The sequence below is a fragment of the Hyperolius riggenbachi genome, chromosome 1 (genome assembly GCF_040937935.1).
Source record: "Hyperolius riggenbachi isolate aHypRig1 chromosome 1, aHypRig1.pri, whole genome shotgun sequence".
NCBI classification, from domain to species: Eukaryota; Metazoa; Chordata; class Amphibia; order Anura; family Hyperoliidae; genus Hyperolius; species Hyperolius riggenbachi.
The window spans coordinates 286,806,093-286,825,223 of NC_090646.1; the positions used below are offsets into that span (position 1 = coordinate 286,806,093).

Genomic DNA, 19,131 nt, shown 5'->3' on the forward strand with positions numbered 1-19,131 from the left:
TTTCCGTAAATCCAATAAACTTAATTTCACTTCCCAAATATCAGTGTGTGTGTCTCCTATATGATATATTTAACTGACATTTTTTTATCGTAACAACCAACGATATATTCAGGAAAATCACGACGATTAACAAGGTTGCCCAAAACTTTCGCATCCTACTGTGTGTGCGTGTGTGTGTGTGTGTGTGTGTGTGTGTATATATATATATATATATATATATATATATATATATAATTCCCCTGGTTTTTGCGCTCTAAAACTAGGTCCGTATTATATTCCAGAGTGTCTTATACGGTGGAGAATTTAGTAAATGTACATTTTTCTCGCAGTGAAATGCATTTTAAATTACTATTTTCTACTGTCACAATAGGTAGTGAAAATCTGACAGATCTGTCAGGTTTTAGATTAATCAATCGCCTCATGAGGATTCTCAGTTATTTCTTTATTTACAAAAGGACTTACTGAATAGCAGTTGCACAGTCCAACCTCCAAAATAGTCTACAAAAGAGGAGGGAAGCTGGCTGACATTGTTGTATAAATCTGTCCTAGGAATTGCTTTTGGAAAAAATAATACCCCACTAGGATATGGACTCATCCAAAATCTGTCAGGACTGTCAGCTTTTTACTACCTACTGTGAGTGACCACAACATACAAAAAACATTAATAGTGTATTTTACTCTGGGATAAATGTAATGTACATATGGATGTTTTTATCTTAGTTTTTCAAAATAGTGGTCCTTTTAGTCTTTTTATTGATTATTTATGAATGCTTCCAATGTTGCCATCAAAGGTGTTTCCAAACAACGGCGATTGATGGAGAATGTACCCAGATAAGACACAAGCAGAAGTAAGATGCTGACATATGTTATAACCATTACTTACTTTTACTATTACTGACTCTACTACTTACTCTCTTTAGTTTTTTGATCCCAATATATTTTAAAATCATAAATACTGTAGCCTAGTTGTACCCATAATGTTTATTTCACATTTTTTGTTTCATTATAGAGATATTCATCTTGTTCCAACTCATTTAACTAAATACATTTGACCACAGTATATAAACGCATCATTATATTTTGCCCTAAGGTCCTGAAGGAGTAATGTAAAAAAAAAATCCAACGAGACCAACTCTTCATTCTTCTGTAATAAATGGGCAGTGAATGGTGTTCTATGTATTAATTGGCCTAATACAGACCATTGCCTTGCATTGCTGTGCCATCAGAATTGAATTGGGACTCTGCACTGAAGACCATTGATTTAATGGGCAGTGTCATGTTCTTAAACAATGTCTCTATTCATTTCCCTTGATAGCATTGATTTTAACAAAACTTGTTATCTACAAGACACCCCTTGCTTGGAGGTCTAACAGAATTAATCATTTCATTAAATCTGTTCAATACAAGTTTTAGAATTGCTATAACCAATTTGTTATTCATCTTTCATCTCCTTCAGTAAGTGATGTATTAGTTAATGCCAACAGCAGCTAAAATGCTGCATCTAACCAGGCTGCTATAAATGAGGTCTGCAGTGTGTCATGATATATTTATTTATACAGAAATTTAATTACATTACTAAAGTGTATGGAAATCTTTTTATGAGTTGAGGTTATTAATAAGTTAGTCTGCTTTGCTGAAGTCACCAGTTTTCCTACTTCTATCTGCAGAGCCTCTCAAATATAACCATATAATTTAGACATGATTTCAGCAGTATGGATAGGGTTCTTATTAATTATAACCACAACTGATATATCCATTTTATTGGATGGATAGATAGGCTGGTTCAGTGTGCCACTTTAAACCAAGTCACAATTGCCTAGGACCAGCCATGTCCACATTTATGCATATTAATTTGTTTACCATCAGGTAGTATCTGAAATAGATTTACATTTTCATAACGTGCTAATGTTTTTACCACGTACATTGCATATTTTGTTCACTGCAGTCCTTGTGTTAAAATCTTTTCATTTAGAAATGAAAAAATAAATAGGTAATTTGTCCAAAGAAGCTTTTTGCATACTTGTTAGTGTTTGTCCTTTGTCCTTATTTCTCCCGTCCTTCTTTTGACCGTTTTGGTTCTACTGCTAATTCACAAATTAAGTTTTGTTTTTAGTTGAACTGCTTTTAAAATTAAATTTCTTCTCACCTTCACGCACAATTCAGTTTATGGTGCCAATCTTTCAGTCTTTGCATTTCATGCCGAGCTTTGTTCTGTTAGGCAACTGCTTCAAAGGCAGTTTTAAGCTCTTGTTCGGAAAGAAATTTAACTCTATCTTGACATATGCTGCACTGGTAATTCATTGATTTCAGCAGAGGCAATTATGTATATTTCTTCTCATCAAGAACGTGAATTTAGGCCCAGTGTTTCAGAACAGAAGTAGATATATTGGTGATGCTAAACCTAATACCCACAGAAAAAAATGTGTAAAATGAGGAAACCTACTCAGATCGGTTTTGCCAGTCCTACTGAAAGCTTTGAAACCAAGTTTGTGATTGTAAGCATTAGCAGCCTATGTACTACAGCTTATAAACGCAGGATAAACAACATTTTGATATTTCTCTCATTTATAGCATCCAACACCTGCTTAAAAACAGAACAGAGAAGGGATTATAGAGTTTAACCCACAATATCAAATTCCTGTGAGAAAACTGATATCATGCCCAACGTGTAATTATAGTACCCCTTCACTTCTTGCATTGCCTCCAGGAAGGCTTGTTTTTAAACCTTAAAACTACTATTTATTTATGGAAAGTTAGGAGGTGATAATAAAGGGACCACCTATGTGAAGATGAAGAGTGGTTTGATGGTTGTTAGATGAGAAGGGAAATGAATGCAATGAGAATGTTTTCCCTGTGTCTTTGCAGCTAGTACATCTATAATACAGTGTCCTCTAAACATCCTTAGAGAAGAAAAGGGCAAACAGATTGTTTGTGAGTGCTTACTCTATGTAGGTCTTTCTATAGGGCCATCTTAATAGAAAAAATGTGCAAGCTCTGGGGAATTCAACACAAAAGACAGTGATATATTGATCCACTAGCATGTCTGACTAAAGAATATGACCCTCTAATGTAGGTGAAAGGTGAGGGGGTCACTCTTGTAAAAGACAGAGTAAATATGGTCAATAAATCATTGACATTTCTTTTGGTTCTTCATGCCATACATTGAATTTGCACAAGCTATTCACTGGCACGTGGATTGAGCATATTTCAGTCATTGCCTCCCGAAAACAAATATTTTTCTGAAAATATTTACACAGTCATTGTTTTAAAACCTTTCACTCTTTCAGCAACACACACACACTACAAATGTGCACTCTCCGTTTGTAAAGCCAGCACAGGTGAAATAAAACAAATATGGATGTTGGCCTTCTTTGTTTATGTTCTTTCCCTGGGATTGCTTTTTGAAACAATTAAAAGAAACTTTAAGACTCCCTCGTGAGGATATAAACTTATCCAAAACCTGTCGCCAAGAGGTTTAGAACTGTTATAATAACTACTGTAAGCAACAGATACAAAAGAAATAAAAATCATAGTGCGTTTATTCTGGGACAGTGTATGTATTTTAACTACTTCTAGACCTTGATGATTGAAATATATGCCCTGTTTTGATGGCTATCTGGCTGCCAGGGTGTAGATTTCAATCAGCCACCGCTGCGTGCATCTGCCATTTTCGAACACTCCCGCTGATCTCTTCGCTGAATCCCCACCATCTCTCGCCGCAGCTTACTTCTCTGACGGCAGAGCCCTGTCAGCGGGTCAGGAGCCGATTTCATTGACTCCTGGCCGTGTCTATCAATGTAAGCAACTCCCATTTGCTTACATTGAAAGATAGGGTCAGGAGCCAATAAAAGGGGCTCCTGACCGGCTCACTGGAACTCTGCCGTCACGGAGACGGCAGAGTGGGTGGCCCAGGTTCCCAACGTGCGGCGATTGCTGCGGGTATGTTCGGCAATTTGTCGTTATCAGTCGGTGTTCCACCGTTTCTGGTACCATCAGTCTCTGGTCCTTAATGGTGCAGAGACCGCTGGTACTTAAGTGGTTAAACTTTAAGGGTGGGGTTTTTTTTTTTGCTATAATTCCCTTTTAAGAAGGAGGAGCAAGTCAACTGGAGACACTTTTCAAGTACAGTTCAAAACTTACTTTAATTATCTGGGACTTTGGTTTCCATCTAAGCTACAACTGTCATCTTTAACATGGTCACCTTTGCATATGGTGACTATTTCATGCTATCTAAAATAAATATATTTTCATTTTATTGTTTAAAGTATTATCATGAGAAAGAAAAAAATGTTTCCAACTGCCAAGCAAACAATTTCTCCCTCTGTGCATATGTATATATACAGTGCTGCCCAAAATTATTCATACCCCTGGCAAATTTTGATTTAAAGTTACTTTTATTCAACCAGCAAGTAATTTTTTTTTATAGGAAATGACATAGGAGTCTCCCAAAAGGTAATAAAACGATGTACAAGAAGCATTATTGTGGGAAAAAAAATATTTCTCAGCGTTTATTTACATCAGAGCAAAAAGTGTCCAGTCCAAAATTATTCATAACCTTCACAAACTGTCACAGTCTGTGGGAAAATCCAAAGTTGTATAACATTCTAAATAGTCCAAGCTGTTTTAAAGCATCCTAATTACCCTGATTAATTGGGAACCGCTGTTTTCATCAACTCAACAAGTGAAAAACAGCAGCTCTCTGCAGTTGGTTTGTGGACAGTCATGGCTAAGACAAAGGAGCTCAGTGAGGACCTGCGGCTGCACATTGTGGCTGCTCACAAGTCAGGAAAGGGCTACACGGCCATTTCTAAATGTTTTCAATTTCCAGTGACAACAGCGCAAAGAATTATAAAAAAAAATGCAAGATGTTCTGCACTATGGAAAATTTCAGAGGACGCAGTTAAAAGCCAAAAGTGACACCTGTGCTGGCCAGGAGGATAGCGAGAGAGGTGAAAAAGAATCCAAAGATCACCACCAAGGCCATCCTGGTGATTCCGGGTTCTGCTGGTGGCAATGTCTCAAGGCAGAAAATCCAATGGACACTGCTCACTGCTGGGTTCCACGGATGCAGACCAAGGAGGATGCCACTTCTCCAGATAAAGCACACAAAAGCTTGCTTGGTCTTTGCAAATGCTCATCTGGACAATGAAGATAACTTCTGGTCTTCTGTGTTATGGTCAGAGGAAACAAAAATTAAATAGTTTGGTCACAATGATGTTTCCTTCATTTGGTGTAAAAAAGGAGAATCCTTCAATCTAAAGAACACTATCCCCACTGTCTAACATGGTGATGGGAACCTTATGCTTTGAGGGTGTTTTTCAGCCAGTGGACCAGGGAACCTAATCACAGTAAACGGCACCATGAAAAAAGAGCAATACATGAGGATTCTCAATGACTGCATCAGGCAGTTTGCAGAGAAACTTGGCCTTGGGCACCAGTGGAGATTTCAGCATGACAATGATCCAAAACACACAGCAAAAGTGGTGAACAAATGGTTAGCAGACAACAACATTAATGTTTTGGAGTGGCTCAGACGGAGTCCTGACTTAAATCTAACTGAGAATCTGTGAACGGAGCTAAAGATCAGGGTGATGGCAAGAAGACCCTCTGCCTGAAAAATTTGGAACTCATTGCTAAAGATGAATGGGAAAAAATACCTGTGGAGATATGCAAAAAGCTGGTCTGCAATTATAGGAAGCATTTGTTTCCTGTATTAGCCAATAAAGGCTTTTCTATTGATTGAGAAGGGTATGAATAATTTTGGACTGGACACTTTTTACTCAAATTTAAATAATAAGCTGAGAAATGTTTTTCCCCACAATAATGACTCTTTTACATCCTCTTTTTATGTTTTAAAAGACACCTATGTAATTTCCCGTCAAATTAATTGCTGGTTGAATAAAAGTAACTTGAAGTCAAAATGTGCCAGGGGTATGAATAATTATGGACAGCTCATAAAAAATAAACAACCTTTAACATTTTGGCAAATAGGTTGGCAGACATTATGCCGAGGCTAATCCACTATAATCAAGTAGGCTTTATTAGGAATAGAGCAGCGGTAACTAACATCAGAAAAGTACTCACCATTCTAGAACAAGTAAGAGCATACCCCATAACTCATAACTCAGCAGCTCTCTTGAGCATAGACGCGGAAAAGGCTTTTGACCAGGTGGAGTGGGACTGGCTGTTTGGGGTCTTAAGTCGGCAAAACTTTGGAGGTAAATTTTTCAACGCATTGAAAGCAATGTATTCTAACCCCAAAGCCCAAGTCTCCATGCCAGGCTTCCTGTCGAAAACTATAGAATTGAGAAGGGGAACGAGACAGGGATGCCCACTTTCCCCACTTCTCTTCAATCTAGCACTAGAGCCATTAGTGATTCTTTTGCGAGCCAAAGTGGAGGGAATAGAAGTAGGCACTAAAAAAGTCCAGCAGGCGCTATTTGCGGATGACATCCTTCTCTTCCTGTCCAATCCGGTAGCCCAAGTCCCTATAGCGATGCAGATCATCCAAGAGATAGGTGCACTGTCAGGATTTGTGGTCAACTTAGATAAAAGTGAACTCCTCCCTTTATCATCAAAAGCAGATACCACTTCCTGGACACAGTTAGGAGTAAAACTCACCACAACGAAAATCCGATATCTAGGAATAAATATTAGCAGAGATCCCACTCAACTCTACGCTCTTAATTACTCCCCGCTAATCCGGAGCATTATAACTCAACTAGAAAAATGGCAGAACCTCCCTATAGGCTTTGCGGGCCGGGTAGCTATAATAAAAATGATCTCTATGGGAAGGCTACTCTACCCCTTGCAGACAGTCCCACTCCTCCTGAAACATAAAGATGTAATGGCAGTCAACTCAGCCTGGTCAAAGTTCATCTGGAAGTCAAAGAAATCTAGAGTTTCAAGAGCTACATCGACCTTGCCAAAAACATTGGGGGGGGTTAAACCTCCCATCCATTAAATCTCGCAGCTATGCTTCGCCATTCCCACGATTGGGTTACCTCAAGTGAGCAATACTCCAACACAGCACTAGAGCAAGAGCAAGCACTCCCTTGGTCACTCACAGGTCTCCTACATGCCTCTTTGAAAAATCTTCCGTTACGTCTAAAACACAACTCTATTTTCAGAGACACAATTGCGTCCTGGAAAGCTGTTAGAAAAAAGTGTCAGCTCCCATATAAAATATCCAAATATCTTCCAATTTGGGGTAATCCCAACTATCCTGCCAGCACCCAGCAAAAGACATTTGCTCAATGGGACGAAAGGGGGCTTAGAACTTTGGGGCACATGTTTAATATGCGGGAAGGAAAGTGGTTAACTTTCCTGGAACTGAGACAGAAATTTGGCCTACCTAGAGGTGATTTTCTAACATATGCCCAGATTAGAGCAATGGTTGCTGTGAATCTTTATTCTGAATCCTCCATTATGATACCAACGAAGTTTGATGCTATATTAAAACCGACACTTAAAACTATATCCCTAGCGGAACTATACGATGCGATTAAAAATCTGACAAGCTCCGACATTGCTGCTTCTGCCATGAAAAAATGGGAGTCAATACTAAATGAAGAAGGAGTGGGAAAACAGATTCTAGAGGGAAATATGGTAGTTAGGAAGGTTATCAGCGATGAGAAGTGGAGATCCTCGCATCTACTACTAGTTCATAGAGGCAAATATGCCTTTAACATCAAGTACAAAATAGCTCCACCCAACTATAAGCCATTTTGTCCAAAATGCTCCCTACCTAACGCTGATTTAATACACTGTAACTGTATATGGGAGTGCCCAAAAATTCAGGTATTTTGGGATAAGGTACTCCAGTATACGAATAAAGTATGTAAAAAGAAAATAAAAAAGTCAAGAATGCTGTTGGTTTTTAACTATTTCTTTTCTTCCTCAAATTCAACACAAGAACATCCTTCCTCTTTGTGCCATATCATAATGATAGCTGCCAGGAGAGCAATCCTATGCAAGTGGCTAGACTCTACTCCCCCGGATCTTGCAATCCTAAAACAGGAACTCCTATATATATTTCACATGGAGAGACTATGTACCCTTCAAGCGAAAGAACTCAAAACGAGAACATTTTTTAAAATGTGGAGGAACTTTCTTCTGCATCACTTCAACCCACATCAAGTCATGGCCCTCATGAAAGATTTTATCTACACTTCCTGGTACTGTCTGGAGGATATAGGAGGCACACTAGGCCAACTTAAAGTCTTGCCCTAAAGAATGCGAGGACTTTATAACCTTTAATCATTAGTCTACATATGGTGGGGGAAAGTGACATAGGGTGACCCTGGGTGGGCTATAGGGGGGGGGAGGGACTTAGGGGGGAAGGGGTTAAGACACAGGGGAACTCCCGTCTTATATACAAATTTTACAATAGTGAAAAATGCATCATAGTTCTTTTGTGTCTGTAAAACTGTTGAAATACCAATAAAAATGCTTTGAAAAAAATAAATAAATAAACAACCTTTTAGCTTAGCGCATTGTTAGGGTGTGTGGTTATAGATAATGGCAGTTGGTGCTGTCTGTCTTTTTTTTCATGATTGCCAGTGGTAAAGATGATTGTGTGCAGGATCATTGTGGATCAAACATGAACAAATTACATAGCGAATATCAATAATGTCTTGATCTCTGTTCTATTTTTTTTTAACTTCTCACTTTGCAATGTATTTATTTATTCCCCCCCCCCCCCTTTTTTTTGCTAACGTTCCTATTTAAGACCCCTAGCATATCAAGCTTTCCACGTGTAGCATTGCTAGGAGCAGTGCAAAGGAATCATACTGAATTAGAAAAAAGGTAACTTGTGCTGCTTCACAAGTTAGCCTATTCCAGTTTTTTACCTGATGCAGAATAAGTGCAAATGAAGTAGAAATAATTATTTAATAAAATTAATGAATATAAAGTGGAAATATTTATGTAGTTGTTCTCCATTTAAAGCAAAACTGAACTGAAAATAATCTGAAGAGATAACTCACTGTAGGTTTGTTAGCAATGATGTATAAAATCTTTGCAGCCATGTTAGTGTGATGTAAATCTGGTTCATTTGTCTCCCAGGAAAAACAAATAATTAGCTTTTCAGTTCTCTTTTGTTATTGCAGATATTGCCTACATTGTATACTGATAGAATAAAAATGGTCACTCAAATATAGAGAACCTTTAGCTTTAATAATTCATCTAAAACCGTCCTTGGAGAGGAGAGGCCACCTCCAACATTTAGGATGCCTCGAGCAACCAGTGTGGTAGAACCACGTTTGGTGCTAATGGGCTTTATCCACAAAACTTCTTATAAATGACTCCCTCACCTAATTGATAAAAATAACCTTTTAGTATAGTTACAAGCAAAATAATCACTCAAAGTAAGTTGTTATTGATTAACTTCATTTCAATGTTACTTTTCTTATCTTAATCATATTATATTTTTGCTCTTTAGGAGCTTAAAAAAGTAACATAGATAAGGTGAAAACTGAGGAAAACAGGTGAAAAAGCTTTGTAAATCATGCCCAATCTCTATAGTAACTAAATACATAGTCACTTATTGTTGTGATGTGGCTACGGTCACATGCCATTGGATGTATGTAAATTTTTTTGGGTGAGTGTAAGCAATATAGTACTATTGGCAAAAACAAGACTTTTTTTCTACTTTGTCCAAGCTTAATATGCAAGAGTTATGCAATCCTGTGGCTGAAAATGGCATGGTTATGATAGTTTTCAATGTAGCTACTGGAGGGTGCCTGCTAACTATGAACTAGGTTTGATAAATGTGTAGTAACTTTGCCTAAGTGTTAACGTGGGTGTGTGTGATAGCCCACAACCACCATCATGTCAACATTCATGTTATTGTTTTAATATATATGTGACTTAGAGGGACAGGTTGTTGGTGTGCTCGCCTCCATAAGGAGAACATTTTCATGGATTAATTTAGGTTTAGGTTTTCTAAATCCCAGTCAGAACCACTTGTATTTTGTAAGGGATCAAAAGCTCTCCTATGATGCATTAATATTTAATAATCAAAGTTCTACTTCATAGAGGCATAGTTATCCATGCCTTGCACTAATGAGGACTGACAAGTTCGAAACAGCTTTATGCAACTCCAGTGGTGGGATATCCACACTTAAAAGTTCTTGGCCTACACTCTGACTTTAACTATTGTGTCGAAGTATGTACCTTGCATTTCCCACCCTTGTCTAAATGTGATTGCCAGATAATTATCTTTTATTCTGGCAGACACATGCCTATGAACTAGTAAAGTTAATTTTCATTCTGCCTTCAGGAGGCTAAGTCCAGTGTCATTTGAATGCCCTGCCCTGCCTACTTACATAGTGCCTCCTAGGAAGGGGCCTGGCTCATTCCCTTCATTTACTTCTCACCTGCTGTGCTCAGTGGGAGAAACAAAGGTATACTACCTCTTGCTGAGGACATGGCCAATTTGTCCTTCAGTCTTTTGTGGGTTATGAATGGGGCATATCAAAAATTAGGGCGTGGTACTGATCAAGGGGACCACATCATTTTAATAAGATACTGCATTTTTTTATTAGTACTACTACTGTAGATCTACTTAGGGAGGGGGTAAATGATGCAGGAGAATGGCTTGAATAAATCCTGCTTCGTGCATAGTCCAACAAAAATATGCTGACATGGGCTTGAGCATCCCCAGTTTTAAAGATATAGTGGCAATAAAGATGGGACTTTGGGCATGGTCAAAACTTCTGAAATATCAAAGAGAATGAGAGACTACTGAAAATATTAGGGATGCTGACAATATCAAAGAGAAAGTACAACTGAAATAACATTTTTATGGACTATCTCTTTAAGCATATTTTTTATGACCGCTTAGATTCATCATTATTCTTCTCGCTATATCATTATTAAAGCGGTAACATGATGTCCACTGTGTGTTTGATGAATTTTGAGAACATTTATTCTAGAAATATAACCACTGGTTGCTTGTTTAAGTCATATCTGTCCTTTTTTGAAAAAAATGCAGGATGAATATAAGCCAGAGAAGGCTTTGTCTGAAGATGATTTAAAAAATGCTGTAAGTGTGCATCACGCTTTGGCCTCAAAGGCAACAGATTATGAGAAAAGACCCAATGTTCTTAAGCTGAAGACAGCAGACTGGAGAGTTTTCCTCTTTCAAGCACAGTAAGTATTTTATTGAAAGCAGTGTATTAGTTCAAATGTGTAGTTCCATTATATGCATGTAGATAAAAAATTAAGATGCCACAATTGTTTTTCATTGATATTTAACCACTTCAGCCTGCAGGTGTTTTTTCACCTCTAGGACAGAAGCAATTTTCCCGTCAGCGCTCCTTCCATTCATTCGCCAATAACTTTATAGAAAATTATCTATATCTTGTTTTTTTCACCATCAATTAGGCTTTCTTTTGGAGGTGCATTTTGCAAAGAGTTATTTTATTCTAAATGCATTTTAACCGGAATAATAGGGAAAAAAATCATTATTTCTCAGATTTTGGCCATTATAGTTTTAAAATAAAACGTTCTACTGTGCATAAAACCCACACATTTTATTTGCCCATTTGTCCCAGTTATTGCATCGTTGAAAATATTTCCCTAGTACAATGCATGGCGCTAATATTTTATTTGGAAATAAAGGTGCATTTTTTCAGTTTTGCATCCATCACTAATTACAAGCTCATATAGGCAAAATATAACAGTAATATACCCTCACAACATACATATTAAAAAAGTTTTTTCCAAAGGTAACTATATTTTTTTTTACTTTTTTTTTTACGCTTTTTTTTTACTACGGGGAAAGCGTAAAGTATTTTCTTTCTACTTTAACTTTTTGGCCACTAGGTGGCACTAAGCACTATCCTGGAAGCTACCAGGAAGTGCTTGTTGTTTTTACATTTTGTGACATTCCTTTTTAATGAATCAACAATTCATAATCACAATTCAATGCCTCGTGATTTGGAGGCATGTTGATTCATTCACAGGGGATCGTTTGCTTAGGGGGAACACCCATTCCCCTTCCGCAATCGACCCCCTGTAATAGCAGTGGGGAATGAGCGTGCACCCGACGGCTACAATCGCTCACCCGCCGCAACACCGCTGGACGAATGTATTCGTCCAGATTGCTGCTAAGCGGCTCTTGCTGCTTAAATATATTCATCCATTAGGGCTTAAGTGGTTAAACTGTTGGCATATTTATACTTAAGCATGTTTAGTATAACTTAAAATGCGGCAATGGTCAATGATGTAGTGCACTTACTAATTTTGCTTTTGTTCTGAAATACAAGCTTATTATTGTTTACATTACAAAAATTAGTCATTAGCAGGCCATACTTCTAAATGCTGTGTATTTGCAGAAGCTACCAATACTAGAAATACAGGAAGATAACAAATGCTGTGAGTCAGTCTTTGTAGAAGCAGTTGCCACATTTTCAAATATGATTATTATAGAGCGCATCAGTACAGACTGAAAAGTGTTTGCCATTAGTGTAATCCCAGTGAAACAGCCATAGTGTACATACCAAAGGCACCCCATTTTAAAACAGGCACTGATGGTGGCCATAAATGTAACAGTTCAGATTAATGATTGCTTCCTGGTCTTCTATCTTGGATTACCGGATATTAAATCAGACCCCAGCAGGGATCTGATCTAAGCACGCCGCGGCATCCAAGATAATCGACTATCACATACGGTCTTAAGACCACTAGTCCAACGTGTCTATGAATGTTTGTTCACTGAAAAAGCATATTAAAACATGTGGTGCAAATCCAAGCATATGCATTGGAAAAAAGTGAAATGGTTCAGGTACCGCACAGTGTTGTAAAGTACTAAAAACATGCAATTTTATCAGCTTGGCGATTTTGGCCAGTTAATATAAAGAATATAGTTAAGCATGATAATTCAAATGTAGAATGATAAAGAAAATAATACATTAAAAAATACATTAAAATCAATAGTCAAAAATAATATTGCCAAAGCCCAACTAAACATAACATTCAAAAAGACAAATTGCTAAAGAAATTTGGATTGTAAATGAATAATTGCACTCCATGGAAGCAAAGTGGTGGGCAGCATACCACATTCAAGGTCCACATGTGCTTGTCACTCCAATACAGTTTGCTTCCTGTCTTCTCTGCATTCAACTGCTAGGTGGGTCACTCAGGTGTGACCATGTGACACCCAAAATAGAAAAAACAGTGGATACCAGATTGCATTACTCAGAATTCCTTAATAACAGTGAAAACAGTGGCCCACAGTCACATGAAGGCTTGTATGTGTATGCTAATTCTGAAACCGAGAGGGGCCTTTCACACTGGTGTGGTGCATCATTTTACCACAGCTTAACGCTAGGGCAGTAAAAGTCTTTGGGCATATCACACTACACGCGATGCATCGAAAGTAGCTAATGTAATGTGAGCACTTACCTACGTTACCGTGCGACCTCTGCAGCGATGTGCGGCAGACCGAAAGTCATGTAAGACTAAGGGGTCTTTCTTGTTTTAAAACTACTTCCGCAATGCATTTCTGCACACGTCATTGATTTGGCCACAGGAAGTGAATGTCACTTCCTGCTTGGCCTGCTGCCAGATGGGGATTACTGAATATTAACACGGTAATGCCCAAAGGCTGTTTTCAGTGGTGTAATGCGGCCCAATTCGCAGTGTGAAACTGGCCTGAAGCTTTGGAATTGGCATATGAAGAGTTGGAACAGGACATTAAAATATGTACGTTAGTCACAGCCAGCTTCATTTCCTTGCATCAACCCTGTTTTTATAGCAATTTCAGATTCCTTTAAGTATATGTAGTAAATATGACTATTGACTGCATTAGACATGATAATTAAAAATGAATGATGAACATTTGCTCTGTGGAAAATGAATAACAAATATTTTGCCAGTTGACACACTTCACTATTTTAATGAACGTGTCCCTATTTATTTAGCTGCAGGGGCAGAACAGGACATTTTTCAAAAAATATACTGTAGTGCTGAAGTTTGTAACCTGGAATTGACTGATTTGAGCTTACGAAGTACATTATATGGGATTATTTTACGTATTTCTGATTTTATTTTCTTTCTAGGAGCATTGAAGAGATGGAATCGTGGATTAACAAAATTAATTGTGTGGCAGCAGTGTTTTCTGCTCCACCCTTTCCAGCAGCTATAGGATCCCAAAAGAAATTCAGCCGCCCATTACTTCCCGCAACTACCACAAAACTGTCCAAGGTTTGTAGTTCATCACTTGTATCTGACAGAGAATTAAAAGCTGCTTTATGAAAACTGTTGTAAATTGTTGCAAACCTGTTGCAAACTGTTGCAAAGTTTGGTTGAAACACATTTACTTCTGTATCAGAAAAATATTAAAACCTCATAAAAAAATGTAATATTTGTTTAGAGCTCCACCTGTCGATTTTTATTTGCAGATTTTGCAACTTGTTTCATTGCAGGGTCATAAACAGACAATCGCTCCATACAGAACAATAGGGCCTTGCTATAACTCACAAAGTCTAGAGACTTTGCAATTATGATTAAAGAATTTTGAAACGGAGGAGCCAGATGAGGATTAAATTATTAAAAACCATTTAAAAAGGGGGGTTGTGGTGGACTTACTTCCCCAAAGTAGTCTGTATTTCACTGAAAATAATTTAATCAAAAAGTACTCCAGAATATACAGTACTTTTTGATTAAGAGGTGTGCTCTCCTCCATAAGGTTTTCATGGATTAATTTAGGTCAAGGTTTTCTACATCCCAGAAAGAACCACGTGTATTTTGTGAGGGACCAAAAGAAAACTAAATGACTTCTTGCTAAAAGCAATGCTAAATATAAAATGTCCCCCTTTTGTATCATCAATCTTCCAGTAATGGTGATTTCGAATGACCGCAACTGCAGTAACATGTGCTATATTGTCCTTACCAAAATGAATGGCTGCACCTTCTATTGGAACAGCAAATTTATTTGATTGACTCAATTCTCCTGCCAATCAGGACCATCCTCTGTATGCTCTCAGGAGTATGGCACATGTATGGCTCCAGAGACAGAAATGCACATAGCTTAATACTGCATAAGGATAGTGTACTGGTTAAGCGCTCTGCCTCTGAAACAGGAGACCTGGGTTCAAATCCCAGCTCTTTCTGTTAAGTTAACCAGCACCCATTCAGTGAGTAGACCTTGTGTGAGACTCCCTAACACTTCTGCTGCCTACAGAACGCATCCTAGTGGCTGCAGCTCTAGTGCTTTGAGTCCGCCAGGAGAAAAGCACAATATAAATGTTCTGTGTCTGTCTGACCACTGCATAAGCTTATATGATTCACCCAAAGCACACACAGCGTTACAAGTGTCTTATACCTCCACCAACATGCACTCATAGTCTGCTGACCCAAAAGCCATGCTAATCCTACAACAGAATAGTATAGCTCAATTTTATCTGGTAATGTCTCCTTTGATGGAGTTCAAATGATCCTTCCTCCGTAACATCAACTTTAAAAACTCCAAACAGGGCTCACATAGCATAACATGTCTTTAATAGTATAAAAAAAAAAAGCTGAAATAAATTGCACTCCCAATTTTGTAGATAAAAATGTGCATATTAAAGTTAAAGCGATTCTATCACAAATGTCTTCACACTGCCATAGTTAGCGCCACCCTACATGTTTCGTCATGATGACTCATCAGGGGCATGAACGTCTTTACACTTTATCCCATTGTGTAAAATACTACACTATATAGGGCTCCGTGTTCTGTCTTTTTTCCTTTCCAGTTCTTGGTTTCCCTCATTGAATTTCATTCACTGGGTACATTCACTGAGTACAGATTACAACAAAAATTTACATTAAGTGAGAAAAATTAGCATTTCCTACATTAGTCATGTTTAATGCAAGAATAGAGTTACACTGTATTTTGCTCTCAATGTATTATCAGCTGACGTATCATTCTAATTATGGAAAATAAAATGTGTGTTCTAAGTGTAGGAAAGAAAACAAATATACCCAAAATATGCCTCCTCTTAAGATATACCCTGTCAAATTCATTTCATTAGACTTAATTTTTCAACAATAACCAAATATTCCTATCAGTAGCTTCTTTTTAGGAGAGTATTAGAATTTGTCTGTGTAGCCTGAGGCTTATTCAAAACTCGTATGGGAGAGCTGTTAGCCAATTAATTTATGTGATGCAACTTCATTTTACAAAGAATGTCAAGCTTGGATGCATAATTTGGTGAACCAAAACCATTGGTCATGGATTATTACTGCTAATCTTCATACCATATTTCCTTTGCAGATCTAATTGTTATGTCAATGTAAATAGCTGAGCTATATAATAGAAAACTGAAGGTAGCTTAAAGTGAACCTAAAGTCAAAGGAAAAAAACGAGATTTACTCACCTGGGGCTTCCCTCAGCCCCCTGCAGCCGATCGGTGCCCTCGCAGCCCCGCTCAGATGCTCCTGCACCCGCCGGCGAACACTTCCGGTTTGGCCGTCACCGGCCGACAGGCATGGGAACGCGAGTGATTCTTCGCGTTCCCAGCCTGTATATCGCCCCCTATGCTGCTATTGCGGCCAGGAGGTCACAATAGCAGCATAGGGGGCGATATAGAGGCTGGGAACGCAAAGAATCACTCGCGTTCCCATGCCTGTCGGCCGGTGACGGCCAATCCGGAAGTGTTCGCCGGCGGGTGCAGGAGCATCTGAGCGGGGCTGCGTGGGCACCGATCGGCTGCAGGGGGCTGAGGGGGCTGAGGGAACCCCCAGGTGAGTAAATCTCGTTTTTTTCCTTTGACTTTAGGTTCACTTTAAAAAAGTTGCAGCTTTTAAAGGGTTGTAAACACATTGTGTATGCTAAGTCGCTGTGTACCAGTAATTTAGCAAATAAAATATACCTTTATTTCTAAAGTTAAGGCCAAAAGTTTGTATACACACATGCTAAAAATATAAAAACTCACTATTATTATGTTACCATTAACTTTGATAAAGAATAACTGTGGTTATCAAAAATAGCACTCTTAATCCTCCCAGACCCTTAGGCCTTGATTCATCATTGTCTTTGCGATAACTTTTTCCAGTTCGTTAAATTACCTAATTCGTAGTTTACTGATTGCTAGTTGTATTCATCAAGGTTTTTCCACATTCGGTGTGCATTCGGTAACCATTCGGTAACATATCGATATTTCCATTTTACAGCGGTAATTTAACACAAGGCCATAAGATTCCCGTGGAATTGTGGGTAAAAAGGCAGTCCTTTAGCAACGTTCCGAATTAGGGCTTAACACCTGGACCAGGATTCTGGAAGTGGCTTGGGACAATCCCACAATTTCACCAGCTACGGCTTGATAGGAGCCTTTTCTGAAAAAATGTAGTGCAGCTAGCAATTTAGCTAACCCTGACACTGCCTGTGTTCTCTTACAAGATGATTCAAGAGAAATGCTGATGTCCTGGTATAGCAAATAAATAAATTATCTTGCAAATTGATATAGTTCTAGACCTTATTCATGCCCTTCTGTGCTTTTGAATCACTTTCAGCTGATACATAACCACTTCAAATGGCTCCATCTTCTTTGTCAGCAATGATCTGACAGGAATAATGACAGAGCAGTGAAGGAGATAACTAATTCTAAATTTAACACTAAACCACACCTACTTTCATTTTCATGAATTGCACTTTATTCCGTTTTATCGCATCATTACCGAATGATTACCGAATGCTCGCTAACAGCTGTAGATAACTTTAATGAATCCTGAAATCAGCTTATCGAGTTTGGTATTTTACCGAGCTGTCGGTAATTGGTTCGATAAGTCTTGATGAATATAGGCCTTTGTACCTTAACCCTTCTTCCACCATCCACTAATCCACTACTGCAGCAACTATGGGCTGTATGATACAAACAACCTGGTTCTCCTTTGTTTATATCTTGCACCACTGCTCTGCCCTGACTGCTGCACCCAATTTGTAACAGTGAGTGGACAGCCACTCCTTTAAATTGAACCGATAGGTTATCTATTTCATACTCAGTGGCACCATGTAGTGGTCAGAGGGATCGATGGTCCTTGATATATGTGAAAGTCTAAGCTTTTCAGTTCAGAGGACCCCTATGACTACAGGTGTGAGTGAGGAGGTTCTGGATGGGGTTTTCAGGGGGCTTAAAGTAGCATTTTGGATAACTGTATTTTGTATGTACAGTTATCCTTTAAGTCAAGTTGAATATCTGCTTTATTTCTGTAGGATGTACGTTCAGAGCTATAGCTTGAAGACTTATTATGAAGATTTATCTCCGCTTTCATTTGTCATGCCCGATTTCCTGTAGGTCAGAAGTTTATGCACACTTCCATTACCTTTTAACAGCTTAACTTTGATCAGATGCTTAAGGTAGTCTTCCACAAGCTTTTTACATGTTGCTGGCTGAAATATGTTTTCCCATTGCACTTGACACAACTGGTGTTGGTCAGGTGTTGGGCAGGTTCATGAACTTCATTGTTTTGATGTACTTTTTCAGTTCTGTTCACATATATTCAATGATATTTGAATCTGTGCTTTGTGATGGCACAATATTATTTTCACTTTGTTGTATTAAAGGTTTTTGTTACAAATATGAAGGAATTACTTGGGTCACACACATCCTGGAAGACATGTGGCCAAGTTTTAAGTTTCTGAAAAATAAATTCAGGTGTCTCTTCAGAATTGTTATGCAACTGACATCTGACCTGAGAATCCTCCTTCACACAGCTAGGTCTTTCTCTTGGTTGTCCTCTCCAAACTTCAGTCTGGATTTTTACACTGGGCTTAAATTAGGAACTCGTACAACAGCATTTCAAGCCATGATTAAGGACTGGAAGCTCTTCATAAAACTCTTCATAAACTGCAGACCCTACACCCATGAGTTTTCTTCATTTATTCTGGTTGCTGTGTGCATCCCACCACAAGCAGGCATGCAGTCTGCTTTTCATGAACTCACCGATCAAATCACTGATGTGGAAAGTGGGTACCCTGATTTTGTCATCACTCTAGGGAATTTCAACAGTGCTAACCTAAACAGAGGATTCCCTAAGGCTAGGCAACACTTGAACAAAAGGAGAAAAACCAATTGATCGCACCAGGATATGCTAATAATATGTTACAGTTTTAATCTCCTAAAAGTATTAAAAACATAAAAA

General features: G+C 38.3%; 1 protein-coding gene across 8 annotated transcripts in view; it reads left to right on the forward strand.

The window, feature by feature from the left end:
• PSD3 (pleckstrin and Sec7 domain containing 3) overlaps nucleotides 1-19,131 on the forward strand; it is a 674,009-nt gene that overhangs the window by 599,588 nt on the left and 55,290 nt on the right. For 7 of the 8 annotated variants that reach the window (XM_068233673.1, XM_068233674.1, XM_068233675.1 and 4 more), the window contains 2 exons: nucleotides 10,997-11,154; nucleotides 14,067-14,211. In XM_068233673.1, coding sequence (XP_068089774.1) covers nucleotides 10,997-11,154; nucleotides 14,067-14,211 — 303 coding nt within the window. Of the gene's footprint in view, nucleotides 1-10,996; nucleotides 11,155-14,066; nucleotides 14,212-18,202; nucleotides 18,281-19,131 lie in introns of all 8 variants that reach the window. The other variant, XR_011020476.1, reaches the window with a different exon arrangement.